Below are 20,400 nucleotides of genomic sequence, written 5' to 3'. Positions count from 1 at the left end.
GTATTATCTTTGCTGTGATAGGGACAGGTCAGGTGGAGGGAAACCAAGGTCTAGCAGGTTAGAGAGAAAAATGTTTAAATTGGTTGCTTTTACTTTAATCATGTCTAGAAAGATAAAAAAAAATAGTGAGAAGCTGTTCAAATACACTTGTTTCAGTGTTAAATAATATAAATACTATAGATAATACATGTTGTCAGAATTCATGAATTAGAAAAACAGAAATACGAGGACCAAGAATAAAAATCTGTAAGAACCCAGGATGTCTCCCAGTGAAATCAGCACTTATCTATTTCATTTTATTTTTTAAAGTTTATTTATTTATTTTTGAGAGAAGGGAGTGAGTGAGCAGGGGGTGCAGAGAGAGAGGGAGAGAGAGAGAATCCTAAGCAGGCTCCACACCATCAGCACAGAGCCCGATGCAGGGCTCGAACCCATGAACCATGAGATCATGACCTGAGTCAAAATCAAGAGCTGGATGCTTAACCGACTATGCCCCAGCACCCATCTATTTTAAAGATTCAGAACACTTTTTAGTTCAAGCACTTAGCTTTAATCAAAATGAGCAAAAATAATGTTAGATCAGTCCTCATCATGTAAATGACACTTAGAAGTTCTGGTTTAGTAGGATTAGGGTTAAAGATACTTAAAATATATCCTAAATTTGGGCCCAATTCTTAAAAACCAATTAGTTAAATAAACTAGAATATATTTTCATTTAATTAAATTATTCATTCAAAATTATTCATTGAGAATTTACAAAGTGACTGGCACTGCTCCAGGCATGATATATAGCAGTGGACAAAACACAACAATGGAGTATATTCTAGTGAGTACAAGAGTAAAATGCAGTATATGCCACTGTTCAATGCTATGGAGAAAAATAAAGAGGGAAAGGACATAGGAGTGCTGGGGGGGGGGAGGGGTAGAATTTAAATACAGTGATCAGAGAAGGTAGCCTGCAATGGGCATTATTTTAGCAATAATGAGGGAGTGACCCATGAGAAATATCTGGAGAAAGAACATTCTACAGAGAGGAATGAGCAAGGGCAGAAGCCCTCAGGGGAAACCATGCCTGGCCTGTCTGAAGGATACAAAGAGGCCAATGTGGCTGGAATACAGTTACATTTTTATACAATTAGGAAGAAAGGTGGGATACTTTGGGCAGGTACTCTTTCATTTACCCCTCATCCATCATCTAAAAGGCATTTTAACAAGGATACAATGATACCCAACTCTGTGCCTCTCCAGAGCTTGTATCTCCCATTTGTATCTTGTTTTAGTGTGGAACAGACATCTCAAACTTAACATGTCCAAAACAGAACTATTAACAGAACTTCCTCTTTCTACTCCTTTTCTACCTCGGTTAATGGTATCAATATCCAGACAGTTGTTCAAGCCCCAAACCTGTAAGTCATCCTTTCTTCTTCTCTTCCCTCCAATATCAATCAGTAAGTCCCGTCAACTTTGTCTCCAACATCTCCTAAGTATGACCCCTTCTCTTATCTCCTAATGATTACACAGGTCCAAGTCATCATATCTTTTGCCTGGTTAATTGCATATCCTACAAACAAGTCTTCTTGAAGCTTCCAATTACATTTTGAATAAAATCCAAAGTCTTTACTTTGGTCTACAAGGCTCTAAAGACCTGGCCAAGTGCCAGACTTCTTTTTGTTCCTTCAACATTTGCTTCGGTGTTATCTCTACATGGAACAGTTTCCCAAAACCTCATGTGACTTCATCTTGGGTCAAATATGACCTCTAATCAGCTACAGAACATAGCCCCTCTCACTTCCCATTACAATACTTTATTTCTTCAAAGCTCTTACCACTTTCTAAAAACACCTTACTAATTTAATGAATTCTTCTTGACTTTCTCCCCTTGAATTTAAACTTCATAAGGACAGGGTTCTCATATGCTTCACTTGTGGTATATGCCAAGCAGCTAGAATAGAGCAGTCCAAACAGTAGGCACTCAAAAAATATTTTTTGAATACATTAACATCTTATATATCTTTTGGTATAAAACAGGAAGAAAACTGAATGGAAAAATAAGTGATCACCATACAATTTTAAAGAATAAACTATCTGATTGATATGTTTGTATCATAAATTCATTCAAAGGAATACAAGTATTATATTTCAAATTCCTTCAATCTAAGAATTATATCTAATTTGTCCATACTCCATATATGAAAATATTCTGTATTTGAATCTACTTAATAAATTCTGATTGGCAATGAAGGAGCTATGGTAGTACATTTAAGAGAGAGTATCTGAAACCTCAAGCATGTTTTTCTTTTACTGATTATTCTCAATTGGAATTCAGTGTCACTTTTTGATGAAAAAACAAATAAAGCTACTTAACAAAAGAGCAGCCAGTTTACAAGTGTGTGAAACAAACAAACAGACTCCACTATTAAGTCTTTGAAATAAAAGGTAGTCTTAAATGACTCATACTGAAAATAGGCCCAGGAAACATAACACCTAGAACTTTCCCCTATACAACCTCTTTTATAGTATGATCATCATCTACTTGAAGGCATTTAATTTTCAAAATTCTTTTGTAAAAGAGAATATGAACATTCAGCTCTCCATTAGCATTCAGGCTAAATAATAAATTTAAATTTCCACACATGGCTCATCTGATTTACTTTTATTACCAAATCAAGCACTAACAAGAAATAATTTTAATTTAACAGCTTGTAATTAAATATATATCTAACTGTAAAACAAGAGAAAATATAACTGTCACGTTACTTTGAACTCAGCATTTCAGTTCTACCATGGTTAATTTGGATTAAAATCTAATTTTTATCTAGTAGCATCTAGACTTCGTAAAATAATTTGATTTTGAAGTTTCTTGCTTTTTCTCTTTCACTTTAAGATTATCAATGATTATTTCCTGGGCTAGGCAAGGGAATACTCAATTGAATATTTGGTCTCAACCAGCACAATATTTAAAGGGTTTGATATCTTGAAATATCAAGGGTGACCAAGTTTTTAATTTTCATTAGCCCTTTTATTTCTTATAAAATTATTTAGATGATCTGATTGACCATTTCCAGGCTTTACCAACAACATGCTAGATATCCTCCCTTCGCTTACAGAATAAAATGTGATCTCCTTATGATGATCTGATATACACAAGTTAGCATCAGATTTGGATATATAAATTTATTTATTATGAGATTTAAAATGATTCAATCTATAGAATATGCTAACATTCTATGAAGGTTTCCTTTTTAAAAATATTTTTTAATGTTTACTTATTTTTGAGAGAAAGAGTGCATGAGCAGGGTAGGGGCAGAGAGAGAGAGGGAGATAGAGAATTCAAAGCAGGCTTCACGCTGTCATTGCAAAGTGCAAAGTGGGGCTCGAACCCAAGGACTGTGAGATCATGACCTGAGCTGAAGTTGGACACTCAAATGACTGAGCCACCCTATTAAGCTTTCTACTTTCCCTTTAGTTTTGTAGCTCTTTATTGATTTCTACTGTATCTGGCATTGTATACAAAATTAATGTTTTCTCTAAGCCTGGTTTATATAATTCTATTTGATAGAAAAAATGTACCTTATGTTTCTTGACTTTTTTGTCCTATATAATTTAATAAAGAGGTACCATCTTATTTACAGAAATTCTAGAATATAATATTCTGACCCAACTCTAACATATAGTTTAAAAGTGTTACATAGTAGGATAAGATATAAAACATGCTTTCTACAACATGACTGCTTATTAGATGCATCTATGGGTTGCAGATTCCCCAAGTATCTCATCTGACACTAACCAGTGGCAGCCACTATTTATGAGCTGATCTCTAAGGCTCAGAGACTGCTAAAGAGTTCTGCAGACAATATCTTTTAGGCCATTAGTGCCCTTGTGACCTGTAAATGAAAAGGCCTTTTCTTGGTCATAATATTGTCAATGGTTTCTGACCACCTTGTAGTGCTTGTTTTTCTCCCTCCTTATTCCTCTGTAAAGTTGTTTATACCCTCTTCAGGTCTTGACTTCTTAGCTCTTGGAGGACTTTTAAACTTGCCTTGCTGTATTCCTGAAACTAGGTTTCTTAAATGTTCCCGCTTTGTTGTCTTATTAGTATAACTAATGTGATGACTCTAAAGTATCTCTAAGTATCCAAACAAGCTTTCTCTCCTAATTACCTATCTCTATGAAGGATGCTATAGAAAATAATTCTTTTAGTCATTCAGGGATTTTTTTTTTTAATTCACTACAGTCAAATCAATCACTAAATTGACTGATTGTTTCTTTATGTTTCTCACACTTGTTCCTCCATTAATTGATGTAGTTAAGTGCATGCTCTTAACACCTCATGCCTTGATCTGTCTCCTGACTGGTTTTTATCCCTATTAAAACCTGTATTTTAAACTTTAAATGTGCCTCCCTTTTGATATAAAAATCTCAAGCATCTTAGAGATTCTAGTAATTTCCACTTGAATTCCTATTCTATGTCTAAGGAGCAATACCTTCTGCATGCCCTAAAAGACCAGAAGATTTTAACATTACTTTCTGAAGTTAATTTAAAAAAGGTATTAACACAGAGATGTCCAAAACTGCTCTACTACTTTCCACTGCTTTCACTGCACAAAATTAACATTTGTTCACCTGCTACTCATTTGGTAATTCAATGTGTTCCCAGTCCATTTTTATGTTTTTACATTTTTACAGAAACGATATTCAAGCCTAAGTGGTGTATTCACTAGTCACTAACCACACCCTATTTTTATACCTCTGTATATTTTTAACCAAACATCAGAGTTGTTTCAAAGTCCAGTCCAAAATCTCACATCTTCCATGAACCTTCCTACCCTTTCTTAGCCTAAAGTGATTCAATTTGCCATAAGACTTTACATCTTGTCTATGGCATTAATTCTGTAATTAACAGTGAAATACAGTCTGGTGTCTCTTATATTATGGTAGTTGTTTCTTTATTCCTGTGCTTTTTCAAATTTGTCTTTTGTTTTCCAAATTAGACTATATATATATATATATATATATACACACACACACACACACACACACAAAATAGACTATATATATATATATATATATATATATACATACACACACACACACACATATATATATTTGAAAAAAATATATTTTAAGTTTATTTATTTAGAGACAGAGCATGTGAGTATGCATGCATGAGCGAGGGAGAGAATCCCAAGCAGTCTCTGCACTGCCAGTGCAGAGCCCCGTGCAAGGCTCAATTCCACGAACCCATGAGATTGTGACCTAAGCCAAAACTAAGAACCAGGTGCCCAACTGACTGAGCCACCCAGGTGCCCAAGACTACAAATTTTGTTCTTTCTTCTTAATGTTTATTTATTTTTGAGAGAGAAAGAGCATGAGTGGGGGAGGGGCAAAGAGAGGAGACACAGAATCCAATGCAGGCTCCAGGCTGAGCTGTCAGCACAGAGCTTGACACAGGGCTTGAACTTACGAACTGCGAAATCAGGACCTGTGCCAAAGTTGGATGCTTAACCGACTGAGCCACAAGACTGAGCCACAAATTTATTTTTTTATTAAATTTTTTTTTATGTTAAATCATTATCGAGAGAGAGAGAGAGAGACAGAGAGAGAGAATGAACGGGGGAAGGGCAGAGAAAGCGGGAGACAGAATTCGAAGCAGGCTCCAGGCTCTGAGCCGTCAGCACAGAGCCCAATGCAGGGCTTGAGCTCGTGAACTGAGAGATCATGACCTGAGCGTAAGTCAGATGCCCAACTGACTGAGCCACCCAGGCGTCCCAAGACTACAAATTACTTAAAGGCAAGGACCTTATCTTAAAAATCTCTGCATTCTTACATGGCATTCAGTATAATATTTGAAACATAACAAAGGTCTAAGTTTTGTATTTTATTTGTAGGAGTTAAAGATCTTGTTAAAGTATATGACCACTCTAAAGATTTCATGCAACTCAGGATAGGATCACTTATATATGAACTTAGTTAGAAATAGTATGACAAAAATATCTAACAACACTTTAAGCACATACTTTGCTGTCTTTCTTGCCATTGCTAATTATTACCCTTCCATAATTTACTTTTTCATAATTAAGCTCATATATTAAATCAATCTGACTACATAACAGAAAATATGAAACACAGGGAATAAGATAACCTATTAACCTGCTTTCACATAACCATGACTATCAGTCTGAAATATTCTTTCTAGTCTGGTTTTGTTTCAGATGATTACATTGTGTAACACTGTTCTGTTCTTTACTTTGAACAGAATCTTCAAAACCATCATTTTCATCAGCTGCATAATACTCTATGGTGTTTTATTTAGCTAATTTCTGGTATAGAATTTGTCTTATAAAAGAAATAAACAACATAATTAGTCTAAACAATTATTCTGTTGATTTTTTGGTAAAGACTCTTGATTTGTGTGATTTCAAATCACCCTACCCTTATTCTATACCAGAAGAGCCTAACTTTAAAGTAGATTTTTTTAATCTTTAACAAAATATTTTTTATTAGCAGCTAAAAACTTCATCATAGCTGTAAAAAAACCTTCTGTTCCTAGACAACTTAAGTGAACTGGGAGCCATTCAAACCCTCTTTTCTGGTACAGGATTCTTCCTGTGAGCTCCATCATTTTCCAGCATGTGCTTTTATTTTTTTTTTATCTATTTGGTAAATGGTGAATTTCTGAAATCATGCTGACTTCCTGGCTGTCAGTCAAACTTGACTTGGTTCTAAGAGAGTGCGGGTGGAGAAGGAGTTGAGGATGGAGGGCAGGATGCAATTCACAGATGTATTCTAATGTTTAGAAAATGTATATTTTGTTTATATTAATATTCATAACCTTATTCAATGCCATCTGCTTTTCTGCACTCATTAGCAGTCTTGTTTTTTAATAATACTCAACTAAAAATACATGGATTCTTTAAAAGACATTATGGATATTTACTTAGGGTTTACTGATATATTAAAAGTGTTTAGCAGGGAGAGGTTTGGAAGATGGTGGCGCAGGAGGACACTGGGCTCACCTCATCCTGCTGATCAGTTAGATTCCACCCACATCTGCCTAAATAACCCAGAAAGCTGCCAGAAGACTAGCAGAACAGACTCTCTGGAGCCAAGTGTAGACAAGAGGCTCACAGAAGAGGGTAGGAAGGGCAGAGAGGCGGTGCATGCTACACGGACTGGTGGGAGGGAGACGGGGTGGTGGAAGGGCAGCCTGCCCAGCAAGGCGGAATCCCCGAATCTGGCTTGCAAAAGCAGAGGGGCTGGACTTCGTGAGTTCTGAGAGCCAGCAGGACTTACCATCTGGAATGTTATAAGTCAACAGCTCTGCTCGGAGAGCGGGAGGGCGAGAGGACACCCAGAGGGAAAGGTGTTGAGCCCTGGAAGACAGAGCTCAGCTCGGCAGGGAACAAAGGCGCTGGCCAGGGCCATCTCCCTCTCCCATCCCACACAAAATCCCAAAGGGAACCAGTTCCCATCACTGAACTTGCTTGCACAGTGCAAACACCCAACGCTGTGCTTCTCTGGACCCATCCCTCAGATGGGTCTGCCTGCCTGCCTCCCTCCCAGTGCTAAAGGGCCCCTCCCGCAGGGGACCACAAAAGGCAAAGCAAGCTAAACCTGCCCCTCCCACCCCTGAACACCTTGCAGATCCACCCCGGCTAATACACGAGATCCCATCAAAGCAGCACCACAAGCCTGGGAGTGTGCAAGTAGCCCAGACAGGGGCCACACCACTCCACAGTGAGTCCTGCCCCTGGGAGAGGGGAAGATAAGGTACACACCAGTCTGACTGTGGCCTCAGCAGTGGGCTGGGGACAGACATCAGGTCTGGCTGTGGCCCCGCCCACTAACACAAATTACTCCAGGCAGCACAGGGGAAGTGCCCTGCAGTTCCGGGCCACCCCAGGGACTAACCAAAATGACGAAATGGAAGAATTCTGCTCAAAAGAAACTCCAGGAAGTAGTGAGACCTAACGAACTGATCAAAAACGATTTAAGCAATATAACGGAACGAGAATTTAGAATAATAGTCATAAAATTAAACAATGGGTTTGAAAAAAATATAGACGACAGCAGAGAATCTATTGCTACAGAGATTAAGGGACTAAGAAATAGTCATGAGAAGCTAAAAAATGCTATAAACAAGGTGCAAAATAAAATGGAGATGACCACAGCTCAGATTGAAGAGGCATAGGAGAGAACAGGTGAAGAAGAAGATAAAATTATGGAAAAAGAGGAAGCTGAGAAAAAGAGAGATAAAAAAATCCAGGAGTATGAGGGAAGAATTCGAAAACTAAGTGATGCAACCATGCGGAACAATATCCATATCATGGGAATTCCAGAAGAAGAGGAAGAGAGAGAAAGGGGCTGAAGGTGTACTTGAACGTATCATAGCTGAGAACTTCCCTGATCTGGGGAAGGAAAAAGGCAGTGAAATCCAAGAGGCACAGAGAACTCCCTTCAGATGTAACTTGAATGGATCTTCTGCAAGACATATCATAGTGAAACTGGCAAAATACAAGGATAGAGAGAAAATTCTGAAAGCAGCTAGGGATAAACACACTCTAACATATAAAAGGAGACCCATAAGGCTAGTAGCAGACTTATTTACTGAAACTTGGAAGGCCAGAAAGGAATGGCAGTAAATCTTCAATGTGATTAACAGAAAAAAAATATGCAGCTGAGAATCCTTTATCCAGCAAGTCTGTCATTTAGAATAGAAGGAGAGATAAAGGTCTTCCCAAACAAACAAAAACTGAAGGAATTCATCACCACTAAGCCAGCCCTACAAGAGATCCTAAGGGGGATTCTGTGAGTGAAATGTTGCAAGGACCACAAAGGACCAGAGACATCACTACAAGCATGAAACCTACAGACATCACAATGACTCTAAACCCGTATCATTCTATAATAACACTGAATGTATATGGACTAAATGCTCCAACCAAAAGACATAGGGTATCAGAGTGGAAAAAAAAACAAGACCGATCTATTTGCTGTCTACAAGAGACTCATTTTAGACTTGAGGACACCTTTAGATTGAAAGTGAAGGGATGGAGAACCATCTATCATGCTACTGGAAGTAAAAAGAAAGCTGGAGTAGACATACTTATATCAGACAAACTAGACTTTAAATTAAAGGCTGTAACAAGAGAGGAAGAAGGGCATTATATAAGAATTACAGGGTCTATCCATCAGGAAGAGCTAACAATTATAAATGTCTATGCGCCGAATACGGGAGCCCCCAAATATATAAAACAATTAATCACAAACATAAGCAACCTTACTGATAACAATGTGGTAATTGCAGGGGACTTTAATACTCCACTTACAGAAATGGATAGATCATCTAGACACAGGATCAATAAAGAAACAAGGGCCCTGAATGATACATTGGATCAGATGGACTTGACAATATATTTAGAACTCTGCATCCCAAAGCAACAGAATATACTTTCTTCTCGAGTGCACATGGGACATTCTCCAAGACAAATCACAGCATAAGTATAAAAGAATTGAGATCCTACCATGCACACTTTCAGACCACAATGCTATGAAGCTTGAAATCAACCACAGGAAAAAGTCGGGAAAACCTCCAAAAGCATGGAGGTCAAAAACACCCTACTAAAGAATGAATGGGTCAACCAGGCAATTAGAGAAGAAATTAAAAAATATACAGAAACAAATGGAAATGAAAATACAACAATCCACACACTTTGGGATGCAGTGAAGGCAGTCCTGAGAGGAAAATACATTGCAATCCAGGCCTATCTCAAGAAACAAGAAAAATCCCAAATACAAAATGTAATAGCACACCTAAAGGAAATAGAAGCAGAACAGCAACACCCCAAACCCAGCAGAAGAAGAGAAATAATAAAGATCAGAGCAGAAATAAACAATATAGAAAACTGTATTGCAGTTCAATGTAGAAAACTGTAGAGCAGATCAATGAAACGAAGAGTTGGTTGTTTGAAAAAATAAACAAAATTGATAAACCTCTAGGCAGGCTTCTCAAAAAGAAAAGGGAGACGACCCAAATTGATAAAATCATGAATCAAAATGGAATTTTTACAACCAATCCCTCAGAAATACAAGCAATTATCAGGGAATACTATGAAATATTATATGCCAACAAACTGGACAACCTGGAAGAAATGGACAAAATCCCAAGCACCCACACACATTCAAAACTCAAACAGGAAGAAATAGAAAGCTTGAACAGACCAATAATCAGCAAAGAAAATGAATCAGTTATTAAAACTCTCCCAACAAATAAGAGTCTAGGACCAGATGGCTTCCCAGGGGAATTCTACTAGACATTTAAAGCAGAGATAATACCTACTCTTCTCAAGCTGTTCCTAAAAATAGAAAGGGAAGGGAAACTTCCAGACTCATTCTATAAAGCCAGTATTACTTTGATTCCTAAACCAGACAGACACCCAGCAAAAAAAAAAAAAAGAAGTACAGGCCAATATCCCTGATGAATACGGATGCAAAAATTCTCAGTAAGATACTAGCAAATCAAATTCAACAGCATATAAAAAGAATTATTCACCATGAGTAAATGAGATCAAGTAGGATTCATGCCTGGGCTGCAGGGCTGGTTCAATATTTGCAAATCAATCAATGTGATACATCACATTAATAAAAGAAAAGAAAAGAACCATATGATCCTGTCAATCAATGCAGAAAAAGCATCTGATAAAATTCAGCATCCCTTCTTAATAAAAACGCTTGAGAAAGTCAGGATAGAAGGAACATACTTAAACATCATCAAAGCCATTCATTAAAAACCCACAGCTAATATCATCCTCAATGGGGGAAAATTGAGAGCTTTCCCCCTGAGATCAGGAACACAACAGGGATGTCCACTCTCACTGCTGTTGTTTAACATAGTGTTGGAAGTGCTAGCATCAGCAATCAGACAACAAAATGAAATCAAAGGCATCAAAACTGGCAAGGATGAAGTCAAGCTTTCACTTTTTGCAGATGACATATTATACATGGAAAACCTGACAGACTCCACCAAAGGTCTGCTAGAACTGACACATGAATTCAGCAAAGTCTCAGGATACAAAATCAATGTACAGAAATCAGTTGCATTCTTATACACTAATAATGAGCAAAAGAAAGACAAATAAAGAAACTGATCCCATTGACAATTGCACCAAGAAGCATAAAATACCTAGGAATAAATCTAACCAAAGATGTAAAAGATCTGTATGCTGAAAACTATAGAAAGCTTATGAAGGAAATCGAAGAAGATACAAAGAAATGGAATAACATTCCATGCTCATGGATTGGAAGAGTAAATATTGTTAAAATGTCAATACTACCCAAAGCTATCTACACATTCAATGCAATTCCAATCAAAATTGCACCAGCATTCTTCTCGAAGCTAGAACAAGCAATCCTAAAATTCATATGGAACCACAGAAGACCTTGAATAGCCAAAGTAATATTGAAGAAGAAGATCAAAGCGGGAGCCATCACAATTCCAGACTTTAGCCTCTACTACAAAGCTGTCATCATCAAGACAGTATGGTATTGGCACAAAAACAGACACACAGACCAATAGAATAGAATAGAACCCCAGAATTAGATCCACAAAAGTACGGCCAACTAATCTTTGACAAAGCAGGAAAGAATATCCAATGGAAAAAAGACAGTCTCTTTAACAAATGGTGCTGGGAGAACTGGACAGCAAAATGCAGAAGGATGAAACTAGACCACTTTCTTACACCATTCACAAAAACAATCTCAAAATGGATAAAGGACCCGAATGTGAGACAGGAAACCATCAAAACCCTAAGGGAGAAAGCAGGAAAAAACCTCTCTGACCTCAGCCGCAGCAATTTCTTACTTGACACATCCCCAAAGGCAAGGGAATTAAAAGCAAAAATGAACTATTGGGATCTCATGAGATAAAAGGCTTCTACGCAGCAAAGGAAACAATCAACAAAACTAAAAGGCAACCAACAGAATGGGAAAAGATATTTGCAAATGACATATCAGATAAAGGGTTAGTATCCAAAATCTATAAAGAGCTCACCAATTCCACACCTGAAAAACAAATAATCCAGTGAAGAAATGGGCAGAAAACATGAATAGACACTTCTCTAAAGAAGACATCCAGATGGCCAACAGGCACATGAAAACATGCTCAATGTCACTCCTCATCAGGGAAATGCAAATCAAAAGCACACTCAGATATCACCTCATGCCATGCAAAGTGGTCAAATGAACAAATCAGGAGACTATAGATGCTGGCAAGGATGTGGAGAAACGGGAACCCTCTTGCACTGTTGGTGGGAATACAAACTGGTGCAGCCGCTCTGGAAAATAGTGTGGAGGTTCCTCAAAAAATTAAAAATAGATCTACCCTATGACCCAGCAATGGCACTGCTAGGAATTTACCCAAGGGATACAGGAGTACTGATGCATAGGGGCACTTGTACCCCAATGTTTAGAGCAGAACTTTCAACAATAGCCAAATTATGGAAAGAGCCTAAATGTCCATCAACTGATGAATGGATAAAGAAATTGTGGTTTATATACACAATGGAATACTACGTGGCAATGAGAAAGAATGAAATATGGCCTTTTTTAGTAACGTGGATAGAACTGGAGAGTGTTACGCTAAGTGAAATAAGTCATACAGAGAAAGACAGATACCATATGTTTTCACTCTTATGTGGATCCTGAGAAACTTAACAGAAGACCATGGGGGAGGGGAAGAAAAAAAAACAGGTTAGAGAGGGAGAGAGGCAAAGCATAAGAGACTGTTAAAAACTGAGAACAAACTGCGAGTTGATGGGGGTGGGAGGGAGGGGTAGGTGGGTGATGGGTATTGAGGAGGGCACCAGTTGGGATGAGCACTGGGTGTTGTAGGGAAACCAATTTGAAAATAAATTTCATATTAAAAGAAAATGAATAAAAGTGTTTACTGATATGCTACCTAAAGTCATTAAAAATAGTGGGGAAATATAGTTATGTTTCTTAATGGGCTATATCCTATATTCTGCACATTTGAACAATACCTGCATGTAAAAGTCTATGGTTAGTCAAATTTAAATAAATTTTAAGAAAAGCTACCAATAATGTTGTTAAAGTCAAGGCACTTATATAAAACACACGATCATAACACAAATAGAAGTTCTTAACTAGAGTTAAGGGAGGTATGTGTACCATTGAAAATTATATAATTTTTTTTTCTAGAGGAAGACTTGCAAAAGGATTTGTTGTCAATCCAACTTATCAAGTCAGTCAGCAAATTTAAAAAAATTTTCATGTGTAACTTCACTATTTGCTTATTAAAGACTATATGTAAATCAGGAACCAGAAATGAGCTCAAAATCAGAGTAACATGCAACATAACCAAACTAAAATACAGTACAACATAGAGATATTGATATTTCTATCAAATAACACTATTTTTTAAAGTTTATTTATTTATTTTTGAGAGAGTGTGCATGCACACATGCACACATACGAAGGGGCAGAGAGAGAAGGAGGGAGAGAATCCCAAGCAGGCTCTGCACTGTTGCAGAACCTGACATGAAGCTTAATCTCACGAACCACGAGATCATGACCTGACCCGAAATGAAGAGACCAGCGCTTAACTGACTGAGCCAGCCAGGTACCCCTCAAATAACACTATTAAACATGTTATAGCTGCCTTGGGATTCATTTCTATGACACTGAAAAAAGAGCTGATTGAGCCAACTGAGCAAAGAGCAGTAATGACAACAAAAAAACAGGTAAGTCCAATGAAAAGATGTTATACAGTAATTTATTGTCATATTACTATGTGCCCAATAGTGTACTTTATTCACATTGTGTTCCTCACTATAGTCTTGGGAGGTAGATACAATTGTCATTGAAATTTGACAAATGAGGGAGCTGAGGCCTCTGGACATGGTGACATGTCATCTGGATTCTGAGGAAGAAGCTGAGGTATTTATTGGCAGAATGAAGGAAAAGTAGGAGGAGAGTGGGCTTTAAACTCCTAGGTAGTGGTCATCTAGACTACTTTACTATCTAATACAAAATCCTTTTTAATAATAACTGACAAATGATGAAAGAGGCATACATGCTTTGGAAGTTCCTAACCAAAGTGAACTTGATTTACAGTGTAGAATCTTAAGGAAAACAGAGATTCATGTGTCCTCATCTGGCAAATTCACAATAGATGTTACTCTTCTTTGAAATTATGATGTAAATAGAAATGGTTTTTAGTATTCAAGTTTCAAGAGGTCAGGTTAACTCCCAATTTTTTTTGTTCCATCATTTAGAAATGTATGAAGACTTCACGATAATCACTAGTTGGTATCCTTTAGAAAAGCCTCAACAGACTTCCTTGTTTTGCATGTTACTCCTGCAAACAGGAGTCCCTTAAGTTCAAATTATACTTTAAACATAAATGTCATAAATGGCCCCTTCTTGTGTTAAGGAATTGACCACATGCCATGTATAATACTGGAAAAGACACCTTTTAAATCTTTAATAGTTCTGAAGACAATACAATTATATTCAGGTATGGGAAATTAATATGACTAGGTTAGAGAGAGGGGTAGAATTTGAAAGATGAAAAGAATCTTACCAAAGTCTGCAAATGCTGACTGTCCAATCACCACCATATTTTGAGGTTTTTCAAATACAGTATTGACAGAGAAATTTCCATCCTGTTAATGGCAGAAAAGTTTGGATTAGCCTATTATAATCCATTCATCTGTCAAGTGTGAAACAAAGCATTTTAACTGAGGCAGGGAAATAAATAATTTAAGGCTTTTGTTGTACTACAAAAAAACTATTCACTTTCCTGTTCTACTTTTACCATAAAAAAAAGAAAGAAAAAGCAACTGATGTGAGTTGATAAAAATTGCCTGGAGTGCTTTCCTTGCCTTCTGGTGTTATATTCTTTACTAAATCTTCATTATAATTTCAGACATAATGAGTGTCTTCTCCTTTCAAGTACTGTGGAAATAGGAGTGTACTTGGTATATTCTTTATATTTGGAAATATAAAGAAGTATAAAAAATAGATCCTACCTTCAGGGAGCTTCCAGTTCAATTGGGAGATAAGATATGTCAAGAAAATAGAACTTCTGAAGGTAACACATAAGTGGCACAAGTAAGTAGCAAAGACACTGTTTTATAGATTTCAAAGGAAGAAGACTTCTATTGGGTACAATTAAGAAAAAATATCAAGATTCAAATGAGATGAGGGGTGACTGGGTGGCTCAGTTGGTTGAGCATCTGACTTTTGATTTTGGCTCAGGTCATGATCCCAGGGTTGTGAGACAGAGCCCTACGTCAGGCTCTGCACTGAGCATGGAACCTTCTTCTTATGATTCATTCTTTGTCTTTCTCTGTCTCTGTCTCTGTCTCTCTCCCTATCTCTCCCCCAACCCATGACCCTCTCCCTGGCTTGTGTGCGATCTCTTTCTTTCTCTCTCAAAAAAAAAAAAAAAAAAAAAAAGATTCAAATGAGATGATAATTCCATGGATCCTTAAAGGGCCATTCATTAGCAACTCAACTCAAGTTTGTGTATCATTGTGAAAAGGGAACAAAGGATTACAACAACTGGTAGGTGCTAAGGAGAGGAGGCTAAGCTAAACAAGAAAGAAAACCCATTAGAGATCCTTTGTTTCAGTTACTCTTTCCAAATGGAGAATTGCCTTTCCTTTCTATAATTTTATTTATTCATTCATTCATTTATACAGCACAAGCAGGGGAGAGAGACAGAGTGAGAGAGACAGAGAGAGAGAGACAGAGAGAGAGAGAGAGAGAGAGAGAGAATCTTAAGCAGGCTCTACGTTAACTGCAGAGCCCAACATGGACCCCGAATCCATGACCGTGGGATTTGACCTGAGCCAAAATCAAGAGTTGGGCACCCAGGTGCCCTCCTTTTCTACAATTTTAGATTACAACACCAGAAAAATCAACCAAAAAACTGAATTTGGAGCACTTAGTTCTATACAGAGCATTCTTTTTATCATTGACATTTCTACTCACTATTTGACATACTGACTTTGATTACTATATACTTTATATAGATAACTATATGTTGAAAATATTATAAAAATTTAAAAAATTTCTAAGGATACTGCAGATTTGCAAGTTAATTTTATAAGGAGTCACTTCTGCTATTTTAGAGAAAGGCACTGCTGCATTGAAAACATGAAGACCAAATGCTCGAGGAACATGAGTAAGTGGGTAAGATTTGTCTTGTGACAAATCAAGTATTTTCCAATCATTTTAACAGTGTTATCTGCATGCAGAAACATGTTTCCCCTACGATTACTAAAGTATCTGATATACTTTTTGAATGATGCTTCTATAGAAATCTTATTTACATAGTGTCTTAAACTTATGATTCCCCTCCAGTCTTATGGAGTACCTGAAGTTACATTAGAGATATATCAAAGGTGCCAAATCTCTGACTGAAGTTCCCACTGCCTTTGCACTTTAGAAACATCATAGCATATGTTCACTCTGTAGAGTGGACATAATGGTTCTAGGATAAATGGAAAATCTCTTTTAAACTACATCAGCTTCACGTTAACATAAAGAGGAATGTCAACTCATTATACTGATTCAAGTGAACAAATTACTCCAGTGAAGTTCTGTTAAACTTAATAAGTATATGTAGAAGTGTTTCTGGATATAACCTCATGGTGCATTTCCATCAAGAAACACTGAGTACTTCCCAGGTGATGGTCTCCCATGTCTAAGATGCCATATTAACCCCGAACCTCAGTAGAACAAAAGCAATAGTTCCTTTCAGTCACTGGGGAAAAAGAACATATTCTTGCTACAGTGAGAGCATGCAGAATACATTATATATATGACATAATTAGGGGAAGATAATACTTTATCAAATTTAACTTCCCTTTATTATCATTACTTATTCTTTGCTCTAATTGGTAATAGAAAAGTATATAACTCAATCTCAATTCAGATTAGTATCATTTACATATTTAATATTTGATAAAAATGATTCTATAAACTTTATCAACATGTTATTACTCTTATTAGATAACACATTTTAAAGTGAAGTATGACCATACTTATTTTCACTTTTAACTTTATTTTTTTTTAATTTAAATCCAAATTAGTTAGCAGATAGTGCAACAGTGATTTCAGGAGTAGATTCCTTAATGCCCCTTACCCATTTAGCCCAACCCCCCTCCCACAACCCCTCCAGTAACCCTCTGCTTGTTCTCCATATTTAAGAGTCTCTTATGTTTTGTCCCCCTCCCTGTTTTTATATTATTTTTGTTTCCCTTCCCTTATGTTCATCTGTTTTGTCTCTTAAAGTCCTCATATGAGTAAAGTCATATATTTGCCTTTCTCTGACTAATTTTGCTTAGCATAATACCCTTCAGTTCCATTCATGTAGTTGCAAATAGCAAGACTTCATTCTTTTTGATTCCAAGTAATACTCCATTGTATATATATACCACATCTTCTTTATCCATTCACCCATTGATGGACATTTGGGCTCTTTCCTTACTTTGGCTATGGTTGATAGTGCTGCTATAAACATGGGGGTGCATGTGTCCCTTCGAAACAGCACATCTATATCCCTTGGATAAATACCTAGTAGTGCAATTGCTGGGTCACAGGGTAGTTCTATTTTTAATCTTTTGAGGAACCTCCATACTGTTTTCCAGAGTGGCTGCACCAGCTTGCATTCCCACCAACAATGCAAAAGACATCCTCTTTCTCCACATCCTTGACAACATCTGTTGTTGCCTAAGTTGTTAATGTTAGCCATTCTAACAGGTGTGAGGTGGTAGCTCATTGTGGTTTTGATTTGTATTTCCCTGATGATGAGGGATGTGCAGCATTTTTTCATGTGTCAGTTGGCTATCTGGATGTCTTCTTTGGAGAAGTGTCTGTTCATGTCTTTTGCCCATTTCTTCACTGGATTACTTGTTTTTTGGGTGTTGAGTTTGATAAGTTCTTTATAGATTTTGGATACTAACCCTTTATCTGATATGTCGTTTGCAAGTATCTTCTCCCATTCCATCGGTTGCCTTTTAGTTTTACTGATTGTTTCCTTTGCTGTGCAGAAGCTTTTTATTTTGATGAAGTCCCAAAAGTTCATTTTTGCTTTTGTTTCCCTTGCCTCCAGAGACATGTTGAATAAGAAGTTGCTGCGGCCAAGATCAAAGAGGTTTTTGCCTGCTTTCTCCTCGAGGATTTTGATGGCTTCCTGTCTTACATTTAGATCTTTCATTCATTTTGAGTTTATTTTTGTGTATGGTATAAGAAAGTGGTCCATGTTCATTCTTCCGCATGTTGCTGTCCAGTTTTCCCAGCAGCACTTGCTGAAGAGACTGTCTTCATTCCATTGGACATTCTTTCCTGCTTTGTCCATACTTATTTTCAAACATGAAATTGCTTTGTACCTATCTAACGTAGGAAATACTAGCATATAATCAAGACTCTTTCATACCTAGAGAGCAGAATAGACTAGTGGAAAGGGCACTAGATGTAGAGTTAGATGACAGGGGTTCTAGTTCTGCTTTCATTGGTAAGTTGTATCACTTTGGAACAGCCACTTACTGTTGTGGGTCTCAGCTCTAAGCCCTTAGAAGGGGATAAACATATGGTCTACTTGAGGGTTCTATATGGTATCAATGAAATGACAGATTAGAAAGTATTCTACAAAATGTAAAGTTATTAGGCACTTATATAGTATTTTTATAATGGCAGTCCTATGCTTAGGAGCTGAGAGTACTTTTTTCATGGACTGCTATTTGACATGAATGCACTATACTTGGTCTCATTCTTTACCATGCTGTTCTCACTGGTCTTCACTGTTGAAGCCATTAGGGGTTCTGCTGCAGCTATGTCTTTTGCCTTTCCTTTTGTCTGTACAACGAACGACTTACAGGTAGAAATTTGAGAAACAGATTTCCTAGTTGAACTTCTGGCTCCACTGTTTGCTAGCTTTCAGGTCCAAATAAGTTAGCTCTACTCTAAAAGCATCTGTTTACTTATCTTGAAAATGTATTTTTACAAAGTTTTGTGAAGATTAGTGAGATAGTCCATATAAAGTGCTTAGTAGAATATATGCAGACAGTATGGATTTAGTAAACATTAACTATTATCACTAGTAGGAACACTAATAATAATACCACTATTCCTGCTACAAACACTACCATCTGCCATTGAAGCAGCTAACCCACTGCCAGTGACAGAGGACACTACATTGGTCTATATGTTTTAATATTTAATGTTAAAATTGTTATATTTACAATGTTTGAGAAAATGACCAAGAAGTAATATCTGATGACTATTTTGTGTTTACATCTTTATTCATATAAAGTAATGATTCTCAACAGGGGGGTGATTTTGTTCTCCAAGGACACTGGGCAATGTCTGGAGATCTTTTTGATTGTCAAAAATCGGAGGTAGCTACTAGCATCTAAGTGAGTAGAAGTCAGAGATACTGATAAACAACCTACAATGCATAAGACGGAACTCTATGATAAAGAATTATTTGGCCCCAAATGATAATAGTGTCAAGACTATAAGTTTCTAACATAAAGGGTGGTAGGTATTGCCCAAGGGTCTGGCTTTGCCATTTTTGTCCTTAGTCTTTTCCTTTGTGACACTTACCTAGTCTGTTCCTTGAACTCTAGTCCTATATCTCTTTTTTTTTTTTAATTAAAAAATTTTTTTTAAAATTTAGTTCCAAGTTAGGTAGCATATGGTGCAACAATGATTTCAGGGTAGATTCCTTAATGCCCCTTACGCATTTAGCCCATGCCCCCTCCCACAATCCCTCCAGTAACCCTCTGTTTGTTCTCCATATTTAAGAGTCTCTGATGTTTTGTTTCCCTCCCTGTTTTTATATTATTTTTGTTTCCCTTCCCTTATGTTCATCTGTTTTGTCTCTTAAAGCCCTCATATGAGTGAAGTCATATGATATTTGTCTTTCTCTGTCTACTCCTACATTACTAATTGCCTTCTTGATATGTCTCTTATCTGAAATAATTTTTTTTTCCTACCTCAAATTAGATATTTCATTTGTCTTTTCTCTGGTCACTAGTACAAAACACAAATTACCCTTGCATTGATAAATATTTTTCATATTTATCCCTTCTAGGCCATTCCCAATACTTTATTCCTTTAATCATTCACCTCTTTCCCAGGTTATAGTAAATTCCACCTAAGTTATCTCCCTGCTTCCAGATTTTCCATGCAAACTTATCTGATATGCAGTAGTAAGATAATGGCAACAATGAGAACTCTGTTCATCTCACCTTCAGTCCTAAAAGGTTTAGAAGCTTCTCAATAAATATTTAAAAGATTAAATTACTTAGTTTAGAAGTCAAAGCTTCTGCTGATCTTGTCTAAACCAATTCTTCTTATCTTACCTTCCAG

General features: G+C 36.9%; 1 protein-coding gene across 3 annotated transcripts in view; it reads right to left on the bottom strand.

Moving 5' to 3' along the window:
- The window catches only part of ITFG1 (integrin alpha FG-GAP repeat containing 1), a 336,603-nt gene that overhangs the window by 221,280 nt on the left and 94,923 nt on the right, over positions 1–20,400 (bottom strand). For all 3 annotated transcript variants that reach the window (XM_032591243.1, XM_030298124.1, XM_030298123.1), the window contains exon 8: positions 14,600–14,681. In XM_032591243.1, the coding sequence (XP_032447134.1) occupies positions 14,600–14,681 (82 nt within the window). The remainder of the gene's footprint in view (positions 1–14,599; positions 14,682–20,400) is intronic.

The sequence above is a fragment of the Lynx canadensis genome, chromosome E2 (assembly GCF_007474595.2).
Source record: "Lynx canadensis isolate LIC74 chromosome E2, mLynCan4.pri.v2, whole genome shotgun sequence".
NCBI classification, from domain to species: Eukaryota; Metazoa; Chordata; class Mammalia; order Carnivora; family Felidae; genus Lynx; species Lynx canadensis.
This window is presented reverse-complemented; position numbering and strand designations above follow the sequence as displayed.